This window comes from Stegostoma tigrinum, chromosome 1, assembly GCF_030684315.1.
Source record: "Stegostoma tigrinum isolate sSteTig4 chromosome 1, sSteTig4.hap1, whole genome shotgun sequence".
Lineage (NCBI taxonomy): Eukaryota > Metazoa > Chordata > Chondrichthyes > Orectolobiformes > Stegostomatidae > Stegostoma > Stegostoma tigrinum.
In genome coordinates this window covers 19,764,574-19,786,911 of record NC_081354.1, presented here as the reverse complement: position 1 = coordinate 19,786,911, position 22,338 = coordinate 19,764,574, and the positions used below count along the sequence as shown (strand labels likewise).

Genomic DNA, 22,338 nt, shown 5'->3' with positions numbered 1-22,338 from the left:
AAAGCACACCTGACCTCTCTTAAAGGGTACCTTATCTCTCCAAAAAGTGTATTCCACCTCTCCAAAGAACTCTAGGAAGAGTTTAGGCCTTCTCCTGACAAGACTAAAGCCATATTTTGCACATCCCATGAATGGAAATAGAATCTGAGTGAAGGTAATGTGCTCTCTTGTATGAACATTTGAGTGTAGTCACAAAAGTCACAACTCACCCCAGTCCCCTTGGACAAAGAGATAGAGCTTGGTTTGGCTCAGGTTTCCGACACCATTTTTGACCTTATGTGTCATTGTATAAAAATTCCAGAAACTCCCAACTGGCTTGCCATTTGATTTGATGTTTGAGAGAGTGCAGTATGCAAGATTATTGCTGTTTTGTGCTCCTGCCTAGCAACTTACATTGATACAGTACTTTTAACACAGAAAAATGCCTCATATTACTTCACTGTAGATGATCAGAAATAAAAATATACCTAGCCAATGGAGGAGATATCAAGAGGTAATGAAAGTTTGTTCAGAGAAGGGGAATTATGGGAAGCCTTAAAAAGGAAGAAGTAAAGATGCCAAGGATCTTAGACAAGGAAAGCACAGCAGCAAAAGGCAGAGGCTGCTGAAGGCATTGCTGAGTTAAGAATAAGGGAAAATGCACACAAACCTACAATCAGTACACCTGCAGGTTGGGGGAGTGGTGTTTGTAAGTTGTGGTAAAAGTGTTCAGACTTAGCAACAGAGAAGATTTGAGATTGGGCACTCAGCTTCAAACTGAAAAGCTGGGGAGAGGCTAGTTCAGCTAGGGAGAGGGAGTTTAGGAAATCTATAAGAGTGGATCGTTAGACAAGTGGTCATAACTATGTGCGCTGGAGGCATCAAGGTCATAGCAATAGAAACAGCTAGCATGCTTGTGATGACTTACCCCAAATCTGCAAATTATGTCACCAAGAAGAGTAAGTCATGCAGAGGCAATGGCGTAGGCCAAGAAAAGCTTTACTGATATATTTACATGGTAAACATGTAACCCAGACATCTCAAGTTTGAAACTCACAATGATAACACATCAAGCAATACGTGGGCTAACTAAATTTCTATCAATACAGGTTCAGTCACATGCACTCAGACAAGTTAATGCGCCACCATTTGCCCAATCCCTCGCATGACTCTCGGCCCGAAGTTGATCCAGTAAAGCAAAGAGAATTGTCCAAAGATATCAGAGATAATGGGAACTGCAGATGCTGGAGAATTCCAAGATAATAAAATGTGAGGCTGGATGAACACAGCAGGCCAAGCAGCATCTCAGGAGCACAAAAGCTGACGTTTCGGGCCTAGACCCTTCATCAGAGAGGGGGATGGGGAGAGGGAGCTGGAATAAATAGGGAGAGAGGGGGAGGCGGACCGAAGATGGAGAGTAAAGAAGATAGGTGGAGAGAGTATAGGTGGGGAGGTAGGGAGGGGATAGGTCAGTCCAGGGAAGACAGACAGGTCAAGGAGGTGGGATGAGGTTAGTAGGTAGCTGGGGGTGCGGCTTGGTGTGGGAGGAAGGGATGGGTGAGAGGAAGAACCGGTTAGGGAGGCAGAGACAGGCTGGACTGGTTTTGGGATGCAGTGGGTGGGGGGGGAAGAGCTGGGCTGGTTGTGTGGTGCAGTGGGGGGAGGGGACGAACTAGGCTGGTTTAGGGATGCAGTAGGGGAAGGGGAGATTTTGAAACTGGTGAAGTCCACATTGATACCATATGGCTGCAGGGTTCCCAGGCGGAATATGAGTTGCTGTTCCTGCAACCTTCGGGTGGCATCATTGTGGCACTGCAGGAGGCCCATGATGGACATGTCATCTAGAGAATGGGAGGGGGAGTGGAAATGGTTTGCGACTGGGAGGTGCAGTTGTTTGTTGCGAACTGAGCGGAGGTGTTCTGCAAAGCGGTCTCCAAGCCTCCGCTTGGTTTCCCCAATGTAGAGGATGCCACACCGGGTACAGTGGATGCAGTATACCACATTGGCAGATGTGCAGGTGAACCTCTGCTTAATGTGGAATGTCATCTTGGGGCCTGCGATAGGAGTGAGGGAGGAGGTGTGGGGACAAGTGTAGCATTTCCTGCGGTTGCAGGGGAAGGTGCCGGGTGTGGTGGGGTTGGAGGGCAGTGTGGAGCGAACAAGGGAGTCACGGAGAGAGTGGTCTCTCCGGAAAGCAGACAGGGGAGGGGATGGAAAAATGTCTTGGGTGGTGGGGTCGGATTGTAAATGGCGGAAGTGTCGGAGGATGATGCGTTGTATCCGGAGGTTGGTAGGGTGGTGTGTGAGAACGAGGGGGATCCTCTTGGGGCGGTTGTGGCGGGGGCGGGGTGTGAGGGATGTGTTGCGGGAAATGCGGGAGACGCGGTCAAGGGCGTTCTCGATCACTGTGGGGGGAAAGTTGCGGTCCTTAAAGAACTTGGACATCTGGGATGTGCGGGAGTGGAATGTCTTATCGTGGGAGCAGATGCGGCGGAGGCGGAGGAATTGGGAATAGGGAATGGAATTTTTGCAGGAGGGTGGGTGGGAGGAGGTGTATTCTAGGTAGCTGTGGGAGTCGGTGGGCTTGAAATGGACATCAGTTACAAGCTGGAATTGTCCAAAGGCTGTGATTGAAGCAAAGATCAGCCAATAAATAATGTAACCCTCCAGGTGCCCTCATCCCAAGAGAAAATGACAATAAAAAAGGATAGTGCTTTAGTTTCTCCTCTATGCTGTTTGGACAGTCTTAGGACACAACAAGGCACTGCATAAATACTTTCTCACATGAATCAATGATCAGAAGTACAACGTTTGCAGGTATTAACATTTGAAATGCTGTGGCATACTAAGCTATGAGCCAAGTACTGGAAAATAGGATCAGAGTAGATGCAAGTTTGAAGACTGCCACGGACATGATGGGCTGATGGACTTCTTTCCGTGCTATAAAGACTCTGCCTCTCCAACAGCAAATTTTGGATACAACATGATTTCTATTGGAGAATGTATGTGTGATCCATGCTGCTGCTTAATGTAGTTTTGGCAACCAAAAATACTGGCTGGAGAGGCATGGTAGGTGGAGTTTGTAACATTGAGTGATCTTTTTTCATTTTCATTGAGCACCTGCTACATATTTACAAACCATAAGATGCAGGTTTGGAGATTTTGTGGTAAAAGGGCTGTTTCTCTGGGTGAAGCTGCTGGAAACATCCTTTACGAAAAAGTCTAACCACTTTCATGTCAATGGATTACTTTTTGTTCTCCGTTTTACTTCTGCACCTTTTGCCATTTAAGAGAAAGGCCCAGAAGTGCCATTGTTTTTCTAATCTGGGTGGAATAGCTGTTGACAAAGGAAATGTAAGAGGCAACAAATATGTTATCAGTTACTAGGCAATGGGCGACCAAGGTCCAAATCAAGATATCTAACCCACTTGTTTATCGCCTGAAAGAGTTTTATGTAAAACTTTGCTCTACTTCATGTAATGTTTTTCCCCCAATTTGCACAGCTCCAATTGTTAGGAAATCCATTAATACTTTGATGAAACTCCATTGGAATGCTCAATCATATAATGATTATAAAGGTATGTCAATACAACTGATTATTTCTGAGCAACAGTGCCTGAATTAAACTCTGATTTAGATTCTGAATCAAACTCGGATTTGGCCCTGTTTTAATGGACAGCAAAAAGTCATTTTCTTGCACTTCAGATACATGAGCATCACGCCTCTGGCACAGGTGAAAGACTTTGCAAAGTGGCCTGGTACTTAGACCAATCATGCATCTAAACATTTTAGTACTGCCCACTGCTCACATTCTCATGAAATAAGTGTCCAGCAAGAACATGATGCAGAAGGAGAACTGAACATGGTTTGCAATTCTGAGTCGCACACGCCTCCAAACCACGGAATGACAGCTAGCCATGAAATCTCGTCCTACCCTCATTCTAGCTCCAGCCCAAGGTCATGGAAAGTTGAATGTAATGAGGTGATGAGAACCAAAGAAGTTAAAACAAAGCAACATGGTTCAGTTTCATTTTAAAATCAACACTGGAACACACCACATCCCCCAAATACCTGACAATCGCTTGAGGTACAGATTCGGGGTTAACTGGTACTTGAACTCCCTTCTCCCATTCTTGTCTCCAAGAGTCAGCCAGAATATAATATTCATCAGAGTTCAATTGATGTGAATCATGTAACTTCATTGCAGTTATCAGATCTGTTCTGTAGACCTGAACAAAGGGACACAAAACACACAGACATGTTAATGGTTCCAAAATTCCAGAATAACCAAGCAACAAAAACAGTTACACATTAAACCTTTATCGTGTAAAGGCAACCAAACCAATGAAATCTATGCCAACAAAATACAAGCATGCTTGGATATCTGATCAAGTGCAATCTCAGATGATTACATGATTCAAGAAAATATTACGATTAGCCTGGCTTGAGTAACAGCTCTAGACATGGGTATGAATATTGATTATTTGTAAGTTGATGGCTTCTATTAAATCTCTGACTGCACAACAGTTGAAGACAGACAAAAGAAAACAAGCCTCAATCCTGACTCGAAGAACTTTTTCTTCCCACCCGTAAAGATCCTCTTAACCCCATGATGAAATTTGCTTCTACAGAGGTCATCAATGTTCGGAAGGTCACTGATATCTGAAATTCTAAGCCCACTAATTCCATGCAGGGAGAAACTGACTGACTTTTAATTTTGAGAAACTAGTAAAATAAAGTACAGGCTGTAACAGTTGCAACACAAAAATAAAGAATAACAGAATGGTTAAAGTGCAGAGGGAGGGAGGTAATTCACACTGCCATCCCGCCTTTCCTCAGTCACCCTGCAGATTGTCTCTACATCTCATTATCCAATTTCCTCTGGGATAGGCACAATTAAATCTGCCTTCACCACAGTTGAAGGCAGCCCCGATCCTGAACAGACCATTGTAAAATAAAGATTTGTCCTCACTCACTTTTGATTTGTTCATCAATCACTTTAATTCCAGATCTAATGGTTCTTTATCAGTTCATCAAAGGGAATAAATTCCTCTCGCCCTATTCCTAACGCTCCCCACATTGATTTCCATGATCACTATCACGAATGCCTACAAAATGTGTGAAATATTCAGATCACGCAAATAAGGGCACAAAATCTGACCTTCCCACATGTCCTTATTTTACATAAATACCCCAAATGACTATTTTGCTTGTCCTCACAGCCTTTACAATACTTGTCCATTGCTGCACTGAATGAATAGTGGTCTATTAAAGAGGTCTGATTTTTTTTACAAATTAAAGAAAATTAATATGATGTTGCTTCCGCCCTATGTTCTGTCACGTTCTTTGCTTCTTCCTCCCTAAACTCTTCTGCTCAACTTTGACCCTCTAATACTGTGCTCCTTTTCTAGCTCGCACACCACATCTGATTATCCACTCGGTATTTTCAGGTCTCTTTGCCTGTGGCCAGTTTGCTCACTCCTAGATATCCAACACACACTAATTCAGACAAAGCACAAATTCCACCTTCTACCCCTCACGCAAACCCCAATGCCATAAATATTGTGGCCAATTTTAATCTGCATATTACTGGCCATTTTAGTGAATAATTTCCCGTTTTCAACTGCCTCGCACCCAATCTGGCCGCTTGCCAACCAACACCCCCGCCTTCACACACCAACTGGAAAATAAACAGACTCTTCATTAGCCACCTGGAAACTTTGTGCCTGTAACCTCTGTTGACTACCTGACTAGGTAAATCCCTCCCCCACTTCTGATGTAATATTTTTATGAATAATACAACAAAGGAGTCAAAGAAGGTGAAAAGAATTTTAATGGCTAAAAATAGTCTTCCCGTTTACTTTCAGCAATGTTCTGAAGATCAATCCTTTGTTTATGGACTCTCCTCGGAAATTTTAATGGTTATTAGCCCTTAATGCCTGTAGCATGTAAAAACGGCTCACCACACATAGAGGATGACAATGTCTTTTCAAAGGCATGCAGCGAAGGCGCCATTTCACTGTAATTTCTGATGCATTCCTTGGGACTCAGAATTTTATAGTACAGAAGAAAGACATTTAACCCACTGTGTCCATTCCAAGTCTCGAAAGGGCTCCTCAGCTAGTCCTATTCTCCAGCTCGATCTCTGTCTAAATTCATCATTTTCAAATATGCATCCAGATCTCTTTTGATACCTTGTATGGAATCCTCCTCCATCACTCTCCCAGGCAGCTCATCCCAAACGCTAAAAACTCTGAGTGAAGTTAGTCCTCACCTCACTCCTAACTTGCTTGCTGACAATCTTAAAATTGTGAACCCTATTAACAGCTTTGAACACCTCAATAAGGTCACGTCAATCTTCTCTGCTCCAAGGAGAATAAACCCAATTTCTCTCAATTTTTTTGTATCTGAAATTCCTCATTCCAGCAAATCTCCTTTGCATTCTCCAGGGCTTTAACATCTTTAAATAAGGTGCGTGGAACTGAACACAATATGCCAAATGTCATCTGACCAATGACTTGTAGAGGTGTAGCAACACTTCCTTGTTTTTCTACACTGTGCCTTTCTTTACTAACCCAAGGATCCTATAACCCGCCTTTCAACTTGTCTGGCCGCTCAGAGAATTATACATGCAAACCTCGAGGTCCTTCTGCTCCTGTACATCCCTCAAAGTTGTACCATTGAGCCTGCATTGTTTCTAGCTGTTTCTTCTATCAATACACATTACCTCACATTTCTCTGCATTGAAATTCATGTGCCAGGTGCCTGCCCATTGGCCCAAATTGTCAATGTCTCTCTGAAGTTGCTCAGTATCATCCTCAAAATTCACTATTCTCCTCAGCTTCTCCCTAGTAATGTCTGCAAATTAGGACATGTTGCACTCAATGCCCATCTCCAAATCATTTATGTAGACCAGAAAAAGCAAGAGTTTCGATACCAATCCCTGGGGAACAGCACATTCTACTCGATTCCAATTTGTTTAATGCCCCCCATCTATACTTGCTCTTTGTTTCTTATCTTTTAGCCAACTTGTAATCCATGCTGCCAAGGACCAATAAATCTCAAACATATCTAATTGTCTAACCAAACTGTCAGAGGGCATCCTATCGAATGTTTTCTCAAAGTCCAAATACACAACATCTACAGCACTACTTTAGTCTGCTGCCTGTGTCCCTCATCAAAGAATTCAAATAAATCTGTCACATATGACCTGTCCTTGACAAAGCCATGTTGACTGTGAAGTATCAACTTATTTTTCTCTAAGTGCATATTTACCATATCCTGTATTATGGCCACCAGTTTTTCCATGCGTTGATGACAAGCTACCTAGTCTGTAATTCCTTGGGATGGCCGTCGCTGCTTTCTTAAACAATGGTGTCACATTTGCGATCCTCCAGGCCCCGAGACTAATGCTGCACTCAGGGAGGCGTGAAAAAGTTTTGCCAAAGGGTCTTTTCTGATGAAGGGTCTAGGCCCAAAACGTCAGCTTTTGTGCTCCTAAGATGCTGCTTGGCCTGCCATGTTCATCCAGCTCCACACTTTGTTATCTTGGATGCATCCCATTTGGGCCTGGTGACTTCTTGACTGGAGTGCTGCCAATCATTTTAGCACCTCTTCTTTATCTACCACTGTACTGCTCAGTTGCTCAATACCCACATTTTCAACTCGTCCATTGGCGCCATTTTCTAATTTGTTAAAGACAAAAATAAAGGACTCATCTAGTACCACTCCATGCCCTTTGCTTCGGTGAGCACCCTATCCTGCTTGTGCCTTAGGGGCCCTAGCCTATCTTTCACCAACCTTTCACGATTAATGTGTTGAAGAACATTTCACTATTTTAGTGCAGCCTGCTATCCTTTCTTCATGCTTCCTCTTAGCCTTCTCTATTCCAGTGTTAGCATCTATCCTGTATTTGAGATACTCTTCCTGATTTCTATTGCTGTTATTTCGGTATGAATCATTTGTCTTCTTTTCCTTCCTTATTTCATATCCTTAGTCATTCAGTGCATATAAGCTAGAGTAGCCCAAGTTTATTTCTCATTGTTATGCCCCTAGCTTGCACCCTATTCATTTCTCTTCTGAAATTCTCCCATTTTTCATCCACTTTAGCCACCAATGTGTTTCAAACAAATCTGTTCAGGTTCAACTTTCAGACCCCTAAAATCTGCCCTTTTCTGGTCTGGAATCTTAATTGTTAACTGATTTATATGCATTTCCAACTTAATATTGAAACTTAGTATAATTATGATCACTATTTCCAAAATGCTTCCCCACTCTGACATTCTCTATGTGGCCTACCTCGTTTCCCAGGACCAGATCCAGCACAACTCTTTTTCTGGCAGGAATGGAAATGTACCGTTTCAGAAAGCTGCCCTGCACATATTGCAGAAATTTCACCCTATCTGTGCCCCTGTTCTCTATCTGCATGCTTGCAAAGTAGAATGTAAATAAATATGCAAACTAAATGTTTTTAATCCAGTGCTATTTCTTTTTTTCTGATGCCATGCTCCAGTTACAACTGAGTCAAAACTGTGGATGAAATGAAAACACAAATTTTGGTTTAATCTAAAAAATGAAATCTCCAAAGATACTCTAGTCAGATAATAGTATAATCCTTGTCTTTTGCTCCCAATAATACCCGTCATCTCTTGAGGCTGCCAATTCTTAAAGGGGCATTATTCCATTGGTTCCTGAAATGTCTGAAATATCTACTACCCTATCCTTCAAGATAGATGAGGCTTACGAGTCTGGAAAGTGCTACCCAAAGAGCCTTGGTTAATTTCTGCAGTGCATTTTGGAAACAGTATACACTGCTGTGATTGTGCATCAGTAGTGGAGGGAGTGGATGTTTGTGGATGTGGTACCAATCATGCAGGCTGCTTTGCTACGGATGGTGTCAAGCTGTTTGAGTATCGCTCATAGACAGTAAACAGGCTCTGGGGAGTCAGGAAGCGAATTACCTGTTGCAGCAGGATTCAGCCTCAGACTGTTCTTGTAGTACTTATGTGGCTAGCCCACTTCAGTTTCCAGTCAGCAGTTGTTAATAGCAGGAGATTGAGTGATTGTAATTCTGTTCAATAACGAGGGTGATGCTTCAGCTCTTCCTTGACAGAGATGGTCATTGCCTGGCACTTATGTGGCACGAATCTTACTTGCCATGAAGACATTGGGGGTGGTGGCAAGTAGGTGGGACTATCAGACCTGTAGGGCCCATGTGCCATTCACATGGCTGTGTGGATAAGAGGCCTTAGTTGCAACTGGGCCAGTCAGGGGGTGGGGCTTTCCCTGTATTTGGCAGCCCAACTGGCTGTGGGCCTTTTTATATTTGGAACTGTAGACATTCCATTTTGAGGCACCCTATTCTGACTGGGCAGTGTTTATCGTTCCCAGTGAGGCTGTTAGCAATACCTCAGGTCGGGCCTGCGGCATTAGGAACCCACTGGCCATCCTTAACTAGACTTTGGACGCAGCCAGTCAGAATCGCATCTCCTCGATGCTCAGCTGGAACGTACACTGCAAGTCTAGACTTCTGAAAAAAGCAAATAAGATGCCAAAAGTGACTTCATCTGTCAACAATCAGGTATCCTGGATTCAGGATGATACCACATCACGTGGCTCAGAGACTTGCCTGTGCGTCAAAGTCATACAGGGGAGGAAAATTCAACCTCCAGTCCCTGGTGAGTAGATTGACCCTTACAATGCACATGAAGCTTTTAAGCTACAGAGGAGAAAAATCATTTTGCATTGCATCTTCCAAGCATTATAAAGCCACATCCACTGGAAGAGTCAGTCTGACCACCCTCACGTCTCCCTCCAACCACCCTCAGTCAATCAACAGTCACTACCAAGACCCATACATTGTAGAGGGATGTGAGAGGGCCACAATGTTTATAAGCAAATGCCAAAACAAGAAACATCATTTCCTGAAGAAGAGAACAGGAAAATAGTGTTGAGGAGGAGAGAAAATTTCAGACCGTCGCAAGGCGTTACCTCAGATGGTTTTCGGTCTTCATGCCTCGACGTGGAGCTTCTTCTGTGACGTGACTTAGAATGTTGAGACCAGGATGTTGAATGACCTTAACAAAAAAAAATCAATAGGTGGTTATTTTTTTTAATGTAAGTACTTGGATCAGTTGGGCAGATGAAGTCTCTGTCTAACTTCATCAACCAAAAGACCATACTGAACGGTCAGCCAAGTTTACCACTTGAAATCCTATCGTGGGACTTGAGCCAGTGACGTTCTGAGTCAGACATGAGTAAGAGTCGGTGGTGAGCTGGCCTGCCTGTAACACGAAAGTTAGAGATTCCAATGTGTTGCACGTCAAATGCAAAGCTACTCGTCTCTACACTAAGTATTATTTAGTAATTTAATTCTTGGTAAGTTGAGAATCGTGAATGTCAGATTTTACCGTTCTAACTACCTGCCCTGCATTTTACCCATTTTTCTCATTCAAAACACTACCACTAGATCTCTACCTTCGAGCTGAAACACTCAGACAAATGGATACAAGGAGACAACATAGTGTGGAGCTGGAGGAACACATCAGGCCAGGCAGCATTACAGGAGCAGGAAAGCTGATATTTCAGGTTGGGACCCACTTCAGAAATTTCTGTGCACCTCCAACTCCGCACCGTGTTGTCTCTGACTGCAGTATGGCCTGTTCTTGTTATCTCTGAATGGATAGGTGGAGGCACTTCATGTCTCAACCATTGAGGTAAATTCCAAACAAACAACTGTCACATCCAGATATCAAGTTTGAACACAACCTCTGCACTCAGAAGCAATATTACTAACAACTGAACCAAGCTCTCACACAAATTAACCAGTGGTTCCACTGATGACAACTACATTCTCAGCTACAGTCATATAGCACAGAAACAGGTCCTTCCACCCACCATTTCAAGGCAAAACAACACACACCAAGCTACACTAACCCCATTGGCCTGCACTTGTTCCATAGCCTCCTCTGACCTGACATTAAATGTCCATCCAGATGCTTCTTAAATGTTGTTAGAGTACCTGCCTTCACCACCCTCTCAGGCAGCATGTTCCATATTTCTATCATCCTCCAGGTGGAAACCTTTTAATCTCAGATCTCCTCTAAACCAATTAATGCTCACCTTAAACTTGTGCCCTCTGATCTTAGGCACATCAGCCACTTAAACTGAGCACACAAGAAATTCTAAAAGAAAATCTCAAGAAAGCTTTTATTTCAATATTACAAATAAGTGGCCATCCAGGTATAGTTAAACAGTAATTAATCTTGCATGGGATTGCCAAAAGATAAACATAAAGATGACGTTTCTCCATCAGGCGTTTCCCACCAAAATTCATCCCAATTCTTTGTCTTTCACTTTTTTTCACTCATATCCTTCTCTTGTTTATCTCCCAATCACTCAGTCTGTTGTTTAACGCCTTCTTTTTACTTTCTGCTTCATTAAAATACATCATAAAACAGAGCACAAAATCATTCTCCCATCCACTTGGCTTGAGATCTTGGAGGCTACTCTTCTGGGTGGGGGAGGTTTGCATATTTCTTGTTCGTTTCTATTAACTCTTATTAGATGATACCAACCACTTGTGTTTGTACTGACGTATTGCATACTTGAACGCCAAGAAGGCCTTGCCATAGAAACCTAGTTTCTTGCACCGCCACCCCAAATAGAGAGAGAATGAGCGAGAGAGAGAGAGAGAGAGAGAGAAAGGACAGCGAGAGAGAGAGAGAGACAGCGAGACAGACAGTGAGCAAGAGAGATAGAGTGAGCGAGGGAGAGAGCGAGTGAGCAAGACCGAACCCCCAACCCGACAGATGCTACATCAGTAACTCTCTCACTGTGACAACTTCCTTATCTAACTGTCCACTTCTCCTCCAATCACAAGTTCATTACACACAAGGGAAGCAACCCATCAGCAGCAGGCTGATTAGAAAGGTCCAGCCTCTGACTGAAGGACCAGCTCCTCAGCACTTCCATTCTATACAAGAATTTGCATTTGTTATTGTCAATGCAAATTAATCTGCAGCAAATACAGCAGACTACGTTGAAAGAAATACAAGTGAAACACTACTTTACCTGAAAGTTATGAAAGGCATCTTGGACCGAACTGTGGAATGTGGGCAGGTCAGGGGAGGGGAGGCAAGGGGAGAATATGTTTGCTGGTGGTATCCTGCTGGAGGTGGTGGAAATGGCACAGAATGAACCTGTGTGTGCAGAGACTGATGTGTCACAAGTGTAGGCATGGGGAACCATATAATAGTTTTGGAAAGGGGATGAGGGCAGAGATGCATCAGACATAGTGGAAGACTCTGTCCCCTATGGTTGGGGGGGGCAGGGGCTGCAAAGCAGAGTTAAAAATGGATGCCGACCTGCTTCTAATTTGCATGGGCTCACTGTGTTGTGTCCCACAGATGAAAAAGAAACTGTAACTGCAGACTGCAGCAAAAGCAAGCTATTCCATTCCTACAAGGAGGGAAAACGGGAGTTGTATTGAGTTTCATGGAAGGACAGATGGAGTGTGAGAGAGAGAGAGAGAGAGAAATAAATCTAGACATATAACTTGCCGAGAAAAAATGTACCTAATCTAATTTTCATTTTGTACAGAAGTTTGCTTTCCACATCAGTCATTATAACACAGAAAAACTTCATTATGAAACATCGTGTAATTTGCTTAGCCTGTACAACATGTATATTTTAATACATCTGATCAAAGTAGATAAATTCCCATGACTATTTTTAAAGAAACTATACTCTGCTGGAAGAGATTTCTAACAATATGTCATTCAGATGAATAGTTACTTTCATTTTCTTCCTATGAGGGCAAAGGGTAACCAAACAACACGTGAACTTCTCAAAATCTAAGAACACAAGCTCTGCTACACAAATAAAGGAAATGCCAACTAATTTAAAGCAGAGCTGAATTCAGTTAAGCAGATAACACAAGTAATGAGAGGAATTCCGGTTAGAAGTGCTTCTTACTTTACAGTAGCTGATTCATACTTAACGTTTTGGAGAATATGACACAAGAGAAAGGAATGAGAAATCATCCACTAGTGCGGGAGACTACATACAGTGTGAAATCCGATACAGCTTACCGACATTCACTCCTAAATTAGAAATACACGTTCATGGCAAATTAAACTGTTCTCCAAGATGACAAATTTGATCAAAGATTCCTTTCTGTACAAGTATAAAACAACAATGTCATGTGTTTCTTTCTGTTAAAAATGTGCAAATGCAGTAAAGAATTCATACTGATGGATAGAAATGAGACTATAATATTAGAATGCAGCTCTCAAAAAATACTTTTCCCTCCAATTTTTAAAGGATACATACTGATTTTCTAATTCCCTTCCTCTTTCTCCATAGACTGTGTTTACCATTCCACAAACTATTCTTCATGTCATTGTCTGTACAGTTTTGTATCAGTAACTTGTTCAAACAGTCCCACATGCCTCAGCATATAACTCCTGATCCATGAGTCAGCATTCAACACTAGGGATGCCCTTCCCAGCTCAGGGACACCACACCCATCTTTGAACCCGAAATACCACCCTGACTAAAAGCAGTTAATGCAGCACGGGATACAGATCTAATCAACAACATTTCTACATTTCACCTGTTAATAGTTTCCCTCTAAGTTACTGGGGATGCCATTTAATATTCTCAGCTTTTACAGATATCTTCTACTGTAAGATCATTCTTAAAATGTGTTTTCACTTTAGCGTGGTTTGTAAATAATGGAACTTTCCCAAATAGCACCGTTCCATGTTCTCCACATGCTGTAACTCTAAACACTCGGTTTTTTTTGAAACCGCAACACTGCTTTGCTTGCCACCTCTCTCGATATTCTTCCTTCCGCTTCGCACTACTCACTCATCAGTTCCTGATCCAGGCCTCCTGATTCCCTTGTTCCCTCCCATTTACTGTCCTTCTCTCGACACTTGTTACTCCTATCTGCCATCTCTCCCCGATCCCTTCGATCCCTTCCATTCACTGCCCCTCTCTCAACACTCACTATCAGACACCTGATGGTCACCCTTCTCCTTGCCCTCTTCCTCCAAAGAGCTCACGCATACTGCGGCAAGGAGAGGGATGCAGTTCGAGTCGGGGAGAGGGGCTGTGGATGAGACAAGGACTGGCAAGCAGCAAAAAGGTCAGGGGAGAGGCAATGAGGAGACCAGAAGAGGTGCAACAAGCAGAAGGCAATGATGAATGCAAGCATGGCAGGTACAGGGCAGTAAGAGAGAGTTCAAGCAAGGGAAGTGGGACTGGTTAAAAGGGCAGGGAAAAGAGAAAAAAAACAAGTGGGAGGAAATTAGAGGTTTGAAAGTCGGAAGCACCACGCTGAAAGCAGCGAATGGGAGGCAAGTAGAAAGAGTAGTAAACTAAGAAACAGTAGTACATGTAAAGATAATTTTGGGCTAGTTAGGTTTCAGGCAGCTAATATGTTTTAGCTGTAAAAATTGCAAACCAGGAATGTAACCCATCCTTTTTAGATGCTGTGTGCTTAGGATGCCATTGTTTAGGAAAACATTAGGGATAATAAATGAGGAATAGCTGTATCTCAGTTACTATAATCACACCAAGTAAATACAGTAATTGCAGGGTTACAGCAACTATCCAAGAACTTTGTTGATAGATCAAAAGATTGAACTACCTCAAAGATCCCCTTTCTCATTTGTTACAAGTAGCTTATAATGGCTAATTTATCCGACAGGCAAGATCACTTTCAGTGTAAACAAATACTTACTGTCATTGTCATCAGAATCATCACTGCTGCTGGGAAGCCGGCTTCTTTTCATGATCTTCTCGATGTCTGGCACAAAGACTGTGAAGACAGAGATCAAGATTAATGTCAAGGGTCAATGAAGTGCTGGTGGCCTGTCCTCAAAACAGGGATCAGACTGTTCGAAATTCTACAAGGAGCATATATTCCTCACCATTTCCTTACTACCTCAGGGCAGTAAAGGCAGCTAGCCTTCAATTAGTCGAGACGGGACAAAGATTTTGCATTGTAATGAGGTTTGGCAAGCACCGAAACATGATCCCTGCGCAACAGGCAGAGAACGCAATGTTTGGTATCGTCAGGGGAACTGTATGCAACTAATTGCCTTTGTAATGGAATGCAAATAAACAAGATCACTCAAGTCACTGTTGGATCCTGAAATTACGCAGCAGAATGTCAGGAGACAAGCACATAATGTAAGGGCCTACAATTACTTGTCCTAATACGATAGTAATACAGGTATTAGCATTGAGCAAGGCATTAAGCTCGAACATAAAAGCGGGCAGCACAGCCATAGCCAAAAAGACTGTCCGACAACCAGTATTCATCCATCACTTAAGCCACAGCATGTTTTCTGGGTCATGTTTACAAAGAAACCAGAGTGTAGTCAAAACAGCAGGTACAGCTTGACAGGTAGCTCAGGAGTTCCAGCTCATCTGAGACTAATCCTGATACTGATGCTACCTAACGGTCATAAAAATAAATCAGCCAATTTAAAATAAATCCAATGTTACGGTAAACATAAGCTTTAACAAAATAAAAAAGAATGTTCAAACAACTTGCAGGAAATGTGAACCCAAGCTAATTTGCTTCCCCCTCCTATTTTTTAAACCGCATCCCCTCAAAGACAAGAGTGAGCTATAGCTCTTCCCAAAAGCAGTGCTTCCCATCACTTGCTCCAATAACAGCAACTCACGAACAGGCTGCTGCCCACTTGGGCCATCTATTCCTCTCTTTATCAGAATAGGGCTGGCATATACATCGACCAAGGCAGCTCACAGGTACTATTTGAAAAAAAAATTAAACAGGCAGAGTCAACTAAAACTGAGAATTAAATTAAAGGCACATCAACTACTTATCATGGCCAGACTTCTGTGTCACTTTCTGTCTACTCTCAACGACCATCCCAAGGCTATTTACATAATGGATTGAATCCAAACTCAGACTCATTCACATCAGCTGCAATTCTGATACCTTACAAGGATTCCCCAAGAACGAAGCTCAATGAATTTCTGAACAGGAGACCGATACAAATGATCCATTTTCACAAATATAGAGACGACAGCATAGTCATTATGGCACAGAAGGAGGTCATTCAGTCCATCAAATCTATGCTGGCTTTCTATAGAGCCCATCCAATTTCCTTTTGCAGTCATTGATGGTTTCCACTTTCACCAGGTGGGCATGGGGTTCAGGTCATCACCGCTCCCAGCACAGAAAAGATCTCCCTCAGGTTCCGTCTGCTTCTCTTCCAAATCCTTAAATCTGAATCCCTAGTCCTTTTACAATCATCCAATGGCACCAGTTTTGTCTTATTTATCTAAACCTGTCATTATCTATACACAAAGCACTTAGCATCAACCTCCTTTACTCTCAGGGAATAACCCAGCTTCTTCATTCTAAACTGGCAGAACAAGATTTTCAGCCATGGAATAATTCTGACAAATAAACAAGTGCTATTTTGTTTCAATACAATATACCAGCTCCAGACTCGGGGCCTCAAAAGATAGCACATAATTTCTGAAATGAATTCCAAAGGAGCTTACTATCCTTCATCTCTCATTTGTACAACAGATGCATCAACAATTACATCTGCTCAATGTTACTAACTGTGCAATGACAAATCCTACCTTTTGAATATGACTAATCAACTTGTTCAGATATCTATGACATACCTCTGGAAAAGATGGGACTTGAACTTGGGCCTCCTGGTTCAGAGGTAGGGTTCTCTATCACTGCATCAGAATGGCCCTTAATTTCCAATTATTAGTAATGTGAATGTATCTGGTCATTTAAAGCAGTCAGTTTCGCTCAAAGGTTATCCCAAGTGGATCATGGTTTTGAAGTTGCTTAATTGCAGCATTATTTTAGAAGAGCTCTGGATAATGTTTTCAGACACAGACTGTCTTTATTTGGAAAATCTACTTGCCAATGGGTATACAGGAGAAGAAAGCCAGCACAATGCAAAAATATCGGTTATATTTTTAGCTGAATTTCTTCACAACACACAAAGAAAAGCTTGTAAAAGGTGAATAAATCAATCAGCTCCCTAGCTAATGAACCATTGCTATAAAGTGTTTCATTACTTAACTAAGTTAGTGAATGGACAGTGGTCATACAAATTGTCAAATAATTTGCTTACATATGGCACCTTTAGTGTGCTTTGGACGAGTTTACGTTTATGGAGGATAAAGGTAGAAGAACCTCAAGACTGAAGGTAAAAGCAGCATGGGTGAGGGTTTAAGCAAGTGATCAACAGCAGGGATGGAGGCTGACAGGAGGGGTGAACACGGACTTTTTCTGTGATGGAAACGTAATGAAATCTGAAGGTCAAAATGGTCATAAATAGCCTGGTTCAACCCAAAACAGCAGCACAGAATTAGACAGCGCACTGGCAAATGAACAAAGTCTCGGGAAATGGAGAATGATTTTGATAATCCAAAAGGTTCAAATGGAGGAAATTTCTCATCCAGGACTTTATGTTAAACAAGCAGGATGACAGTACAGAGGCCGTAATAGAGGATGTGTTCATCCAGCCTCACATTTTATTATCTTGGAATCTCCAGCATCTGCAGTTCCCATTATCTGTGAAGAGATTGACAGGTTTTGGTGTGGTAGGCCTGAGCGCTTTTTGTGCGCACATGAAACCCAAGGTCACATCTTTGGATGGTATTGCCTAGGGCACCATGAAGATAATTGGAGTCAGTGAGATGATCCAGAAGTTGCGAAAAGCCCCTAGTTTATTTTGTGAGACGACCCTTTAAAACCAGTGTGTACTTGGGAGTGCTCTGAAAGAGAATTAATTGCCTCGCTGACTACGATATCATTACAATCCATTAAGGGTCCATGTGATTGGAGTTTCATCCACTGGGATGTACAGCAAAGAAGCAAAAGAATGAACAGAAAGCTAACTGCAGTGGGGATGGGTCAGTGTTTCCTCGCTGGAAGTTCAGAACACACTGAGAATTTGTGTAAAGCAGGAACAAGCAAGGTTCTCTTCAAATGGGTCACATCTTTAGTTTGCGAGTCTTCCAACAGAGATCCTGGAGTTGTGACAATTACCCTGAGCAGAATAGACACTCGAGACTGGGCTTTATTAGAGTCGTGGTAACCTCAGAAACCTTGCAAAATGGCATGGGGGGCCCATACATGGAAGTCCCACCCAATTTTCCAACAGATCCCACTTTTGTCATTGTGAGGAAGGAGCAGGATAAAAATAATCAATGTAATAAAAAATCCTTCCACTCTAAGTAATGTCTAGTTACACTGGTTTGCTACAGTAGAAGTTTCATAAGTGAAATCTTGCCCAACAGTTTTCTTTCCATTGGCTTTGTGGGGATTCCTTTTTAAAAGCTCTCTATGAGGATCATGACACAACTGTTTCCAGATGTGAAGGGGGCTGGAGGTAGGAACAGAAACCATTGTAAGACATCAAATTGTTCTCTAACAGCCAGGTTGCAGTATACGGTGAAGTACAGATGAAATGTAGCTAAGCTGCTCCTTGAAGAAGTTTAGCGGTAAACGTCTTCGCTAGGCAGAACTTTACCCCAGCTGTGCTGCTCATCAATAGACCGAGTGCAGCAAATCAGCACATATTGCTACACAAGGTCAGAGTAAGTGGTTGAAAGGAATCTGGCCCCTATTTCAAATAATGGTCTGTGGCTTATTCACAAACTACTGCCGTAATTGAGGATTCAGAATAATGTCTCCCAGTGTGATCATTTTTACAAGGAAGTCTGCCCACAATACTTTCTGTAAATGACCGCAAGGACAGACAAGGTAATGGTGCATGCCATATTCATAACTCAGAAATTAACAGTGAATAAAGGGCTCAAGGTCTGATTAACTAAACTGCTTTTTTTCCTCAATACTGAATGGAGTTTAGCTCAATTTTAAAATTAACACACACATGAACTTAGGAATTAGGAGCAGAAGTAGGCAATTCAGCCCTCATGAGCCTGTTTATCAATTTGCTACTTTTTATTAACTCCTTATCTCCCATTCACATCAGGTCAGCATTATTGCAGTATTCCCTTATATTACACTATAAGAGAAGCTGTAGTCTGTGAGGAATGTAACATTAGACTTTGCCAGATTAAAGCCTCGACAGTGAAGTGAATTACAACACTGTCCCTCCACCTCCAGTATGCGTGTACATAGTCAGTTCAAAAGTCTCTGACAGAAGAACAAGAGCAGCACTTCTATTATACCGCTCGACTGTGGTGAGATAATCCAGAGACTAAGAGTTCAAATCCTGTGACAGTTTGAGAAGTTGAATAAATGTTTTGAAAACATTGGAATAGAAAAGACTAGCATCATTCAATGAGACTGAGAAGTTGTTGGATTATTGAAAAACCTATATATTCACTAATATCCTGCAGGAAAGGAAACATGCCATCATTACATAGGAACGTAGAAACATAGAAAATAGTTGCAGGAGTATCCTATTCGGCCCTTTGAACCTCACCACCATTTGGGGTTGATCATGCATTTTCAGTATCCCACTCCTACCTTCTCTCCGTATCCCTTGATCCTTTTAACCACAAGGGTCACACATCCAGCTCCATCTTGAATATATCTAGCAAACTGGGCCCAACAATTTTCACTGGTAGAGACTTCCTCATCTCAGTCCTGAATGGCTTATCCCTCACTAAGAACACAAAAAATATAAGGCAGAGAAGGCCTTGCCTGGCACAGACAAAATTGAAGAGGGCAACTGAGCCAAATTGTCAGTACATAGCCATGTAGATTATGGTGTTATGTTCGAGAGGAATGTAAACACCAACAAAGACTGGTTGGCATGAACAGCCTGCTTTCATGCCATACATCTGACACACATCTGTTTAATCTGATGTGAACTTGGTGCTGGATTTATAGCAACTACAGTGTACCTCAACATCCCTGACTTGAAACTATACAGTCATTCATTCACTGTCACTGGGTCAAAAATCCTGCAATTCCTAACACCCTAGTACCTGAACCTTTTTTAATGCCACAATTCCCACCTTCAATCCACATCATGAGATGGGACATTATGTGCAATGCAGTGATCCTCACATTTAATCCTCAAAAACATGGATTACATTTGAATATTCCAGCAGAGAGTTGTAAGACCAACGAGGATTCAGATCCTCAGTGTGCATGCCTATATCTTTGTAACATGAAACATACCAGCATTAACTAATTCTAATTCATCATGGCCTACATCAATTCAACTCATCATAGGTCTTATACTGCATGCTATACTTCGCCAAACAGGCTACAGATCCTCATCTAATTTTGCAGACAATATCTGCAAGCACAGTCACAAACATAAAGCACCATTTGCAAGGATGACTCTTGCAACACAAGGTACAAAGGAGGATAAATATTTCTTTCAGCCAGCATCGTAAATAAGGCTCCCAGTATGAAAACTCTGCCAGTCTCACCAAGAAAATAGCTATACTCTCTTAATATATACAGAGGAAGTCAAACTTCAAAAATCTTTTGACAGAGTTACTGACAGAACTGCTGACATTACACTGCAGATATCAAAAAGCACATAAAAGCAGCAATACAGCAAAGGAACCCTTCTATTCCACTAAAAGCTAACAGGAGCTGAACTTACTGAGATCGCTACAAAGTTACAAGACCATTTCTACTTACCAACATCAGACTGGCTGACGGACAAACATTCACTGTCTAACAGTTTGCCCAGGCCGTATCAGAAAAATCTCTTCTGGTGAGTGAATGAATTTGATAAGCTTAAAATGCAAAGCCAAATTTCACAGCCCACGTGCTCACATTTCATTAACTATTTTTTTTAAAAAAGCTATTCCCAGCCCTGCCGTTAAGCCTTCCCAATTCAAGAAAAGCCTGCTCTCTCACAGAAGAAAAATGCATACATCAGGAACCCCTTCAAGTTGAAGACGGAGTATCTTAGTGAACAGCAATATTAAAAATATCATGTCAAACCCAGTCCTCCATTCAGTCTGTGTGCAGCAAGCTTATCTACTCTGTTAAACCTTTCACCATCTTTGGTAGGAGTAACCGGAAGGCAAAGTACAGGGCTAATGGTAAGATTCTTAGTAGTGTGGATCAGCAGAGAGATCTCGGTGTCCATGTACACAGATCCTTGAAAGTTGCCACCCAGGTTGACAGGGCTGTTAAGAAGGCATACAGTGTCTTAGCTTTTATTAATAGAGGGATCGAGTTCCGGAACCAAGAGGTTATGGTGAAGCTGTACAAAACTCTGGTGCGGCTGCACTTGGAGTATTGTGTACAGTTCTGGTCACCGCATTATAAGAAGGATGTGGAAGCTTTGGAAAGGGTGCAGAGGAGATTTACTAGGATGTTGCCTGGTATGGAGGCAAGGTCTTACGAGGAAAGGCTGAGGGACTTGAGGCTGTATTCATTAGAGAGAAGAAGGTTGAGAGGTGACTTAATTGAAACATATAAAATAATCAGAGGGTTAGATAGGGTGGATAGGGAGAACCTTTTTCCTAGGATGGTGACGGCGAGCACGAGGGGGCATAGCTTTAAATTGAGGGGTGAAAGATATAGGACAGATGTCAGAGGTAGTTTCTTTACTCAGAAAGAAGTAAGGGAAAGGAACACTTTGCCTGCAACGGTAGTAGATTCACCAATTTTAGGTACATTTAAGTCGTCATTGGATAAGCATATGGACGTACATGGAATAGTGTAGGTTGGATGGGCTTCAGATCAGTATGACAGATCGGCACAACATCGAGGGCCGAAGGGCCTGTACTGTGCTGTAATGTTCTATGTTCTATCTCCATTCCACCCCTGCAGGCACTTGTTAATTCACACTATGGTGAAGGTGCACTCCAGACAACAGCCACCCAACTTATAATATGCCAAGCAGTCAATTTCCGTGAGACATGAGGGAGATTAAGAACAACTACTGCAAGCCGACCATATAAGAGTAACTAAGTGAATGACCCTGGTAATAGATCCAGGTTCTATTTTACCTGGATGGCTTTATATCCAAAAGTAAGTCGACAGGGGAGATCTTTAAGTTGAAATTTAACCTAAATGATAACCGTCATGGATGAGGGTGGAAGAAAATGGATGGAAAAACAAAACCACTTTTACTGATGTGGTAATTGCTTGTATGGGTAAACATAAGGCACTATTCTTGATACAGCTCTGCTGTGACTTTGAGAAACAGCATCGCTTTTTGATGCTCATGGCTTCTAAGACAGGTCAGACAATCGAAGGTGCTGGCAGATGAACGCCATGTGGTTCCCAAACAGATGAGTAGGAAGGAAAAAGAAGGCAGTTTATCCAGGCTGTCCCTGGGTCCATCCCAGGGTAACAGCTTGGTAGAAACAGCAGAGCAAGTCGCCCAAATG

At 42.3% G+C, this 22,338-nt stretch overlaps 1 protein-coding gene across 2 annotated transcripts in view; it reads right to left on the bottom strand.

Annotated features, from left to right (window-relative positions):
• The window catches only part of jade1 (jade family PHD finger 1), a 121,927-nt gene that overhangs the window by 55,213 nt on the left and 44,376 nt on the right, over nt 1–22,338 (bottom strand). For both annotated transcript variants that reach the window (XM_048538044.2, XM_048538036.2), the window contains exons 2-4: nt 14,729–14,806; nt 9,970–10,055; nt 4,051–4,208 (exon numbers count right to left, since the gene is read on the bottom strand). In XM_048538044.2, coding sequence (XP_048394001.1) covers nt 4,051–4,208; nt 9,970–10,055; nt 14,729–14,780 — 296 coding nt within the window. In that variant the 5' untranslated portion in view covers nt 14,781–14,806. The remainder of the gene's footprint in view (nt 1–4,050; nt 4,209–9,969; nt 10,056–14,728; nt 14,807–22,338) is intronic.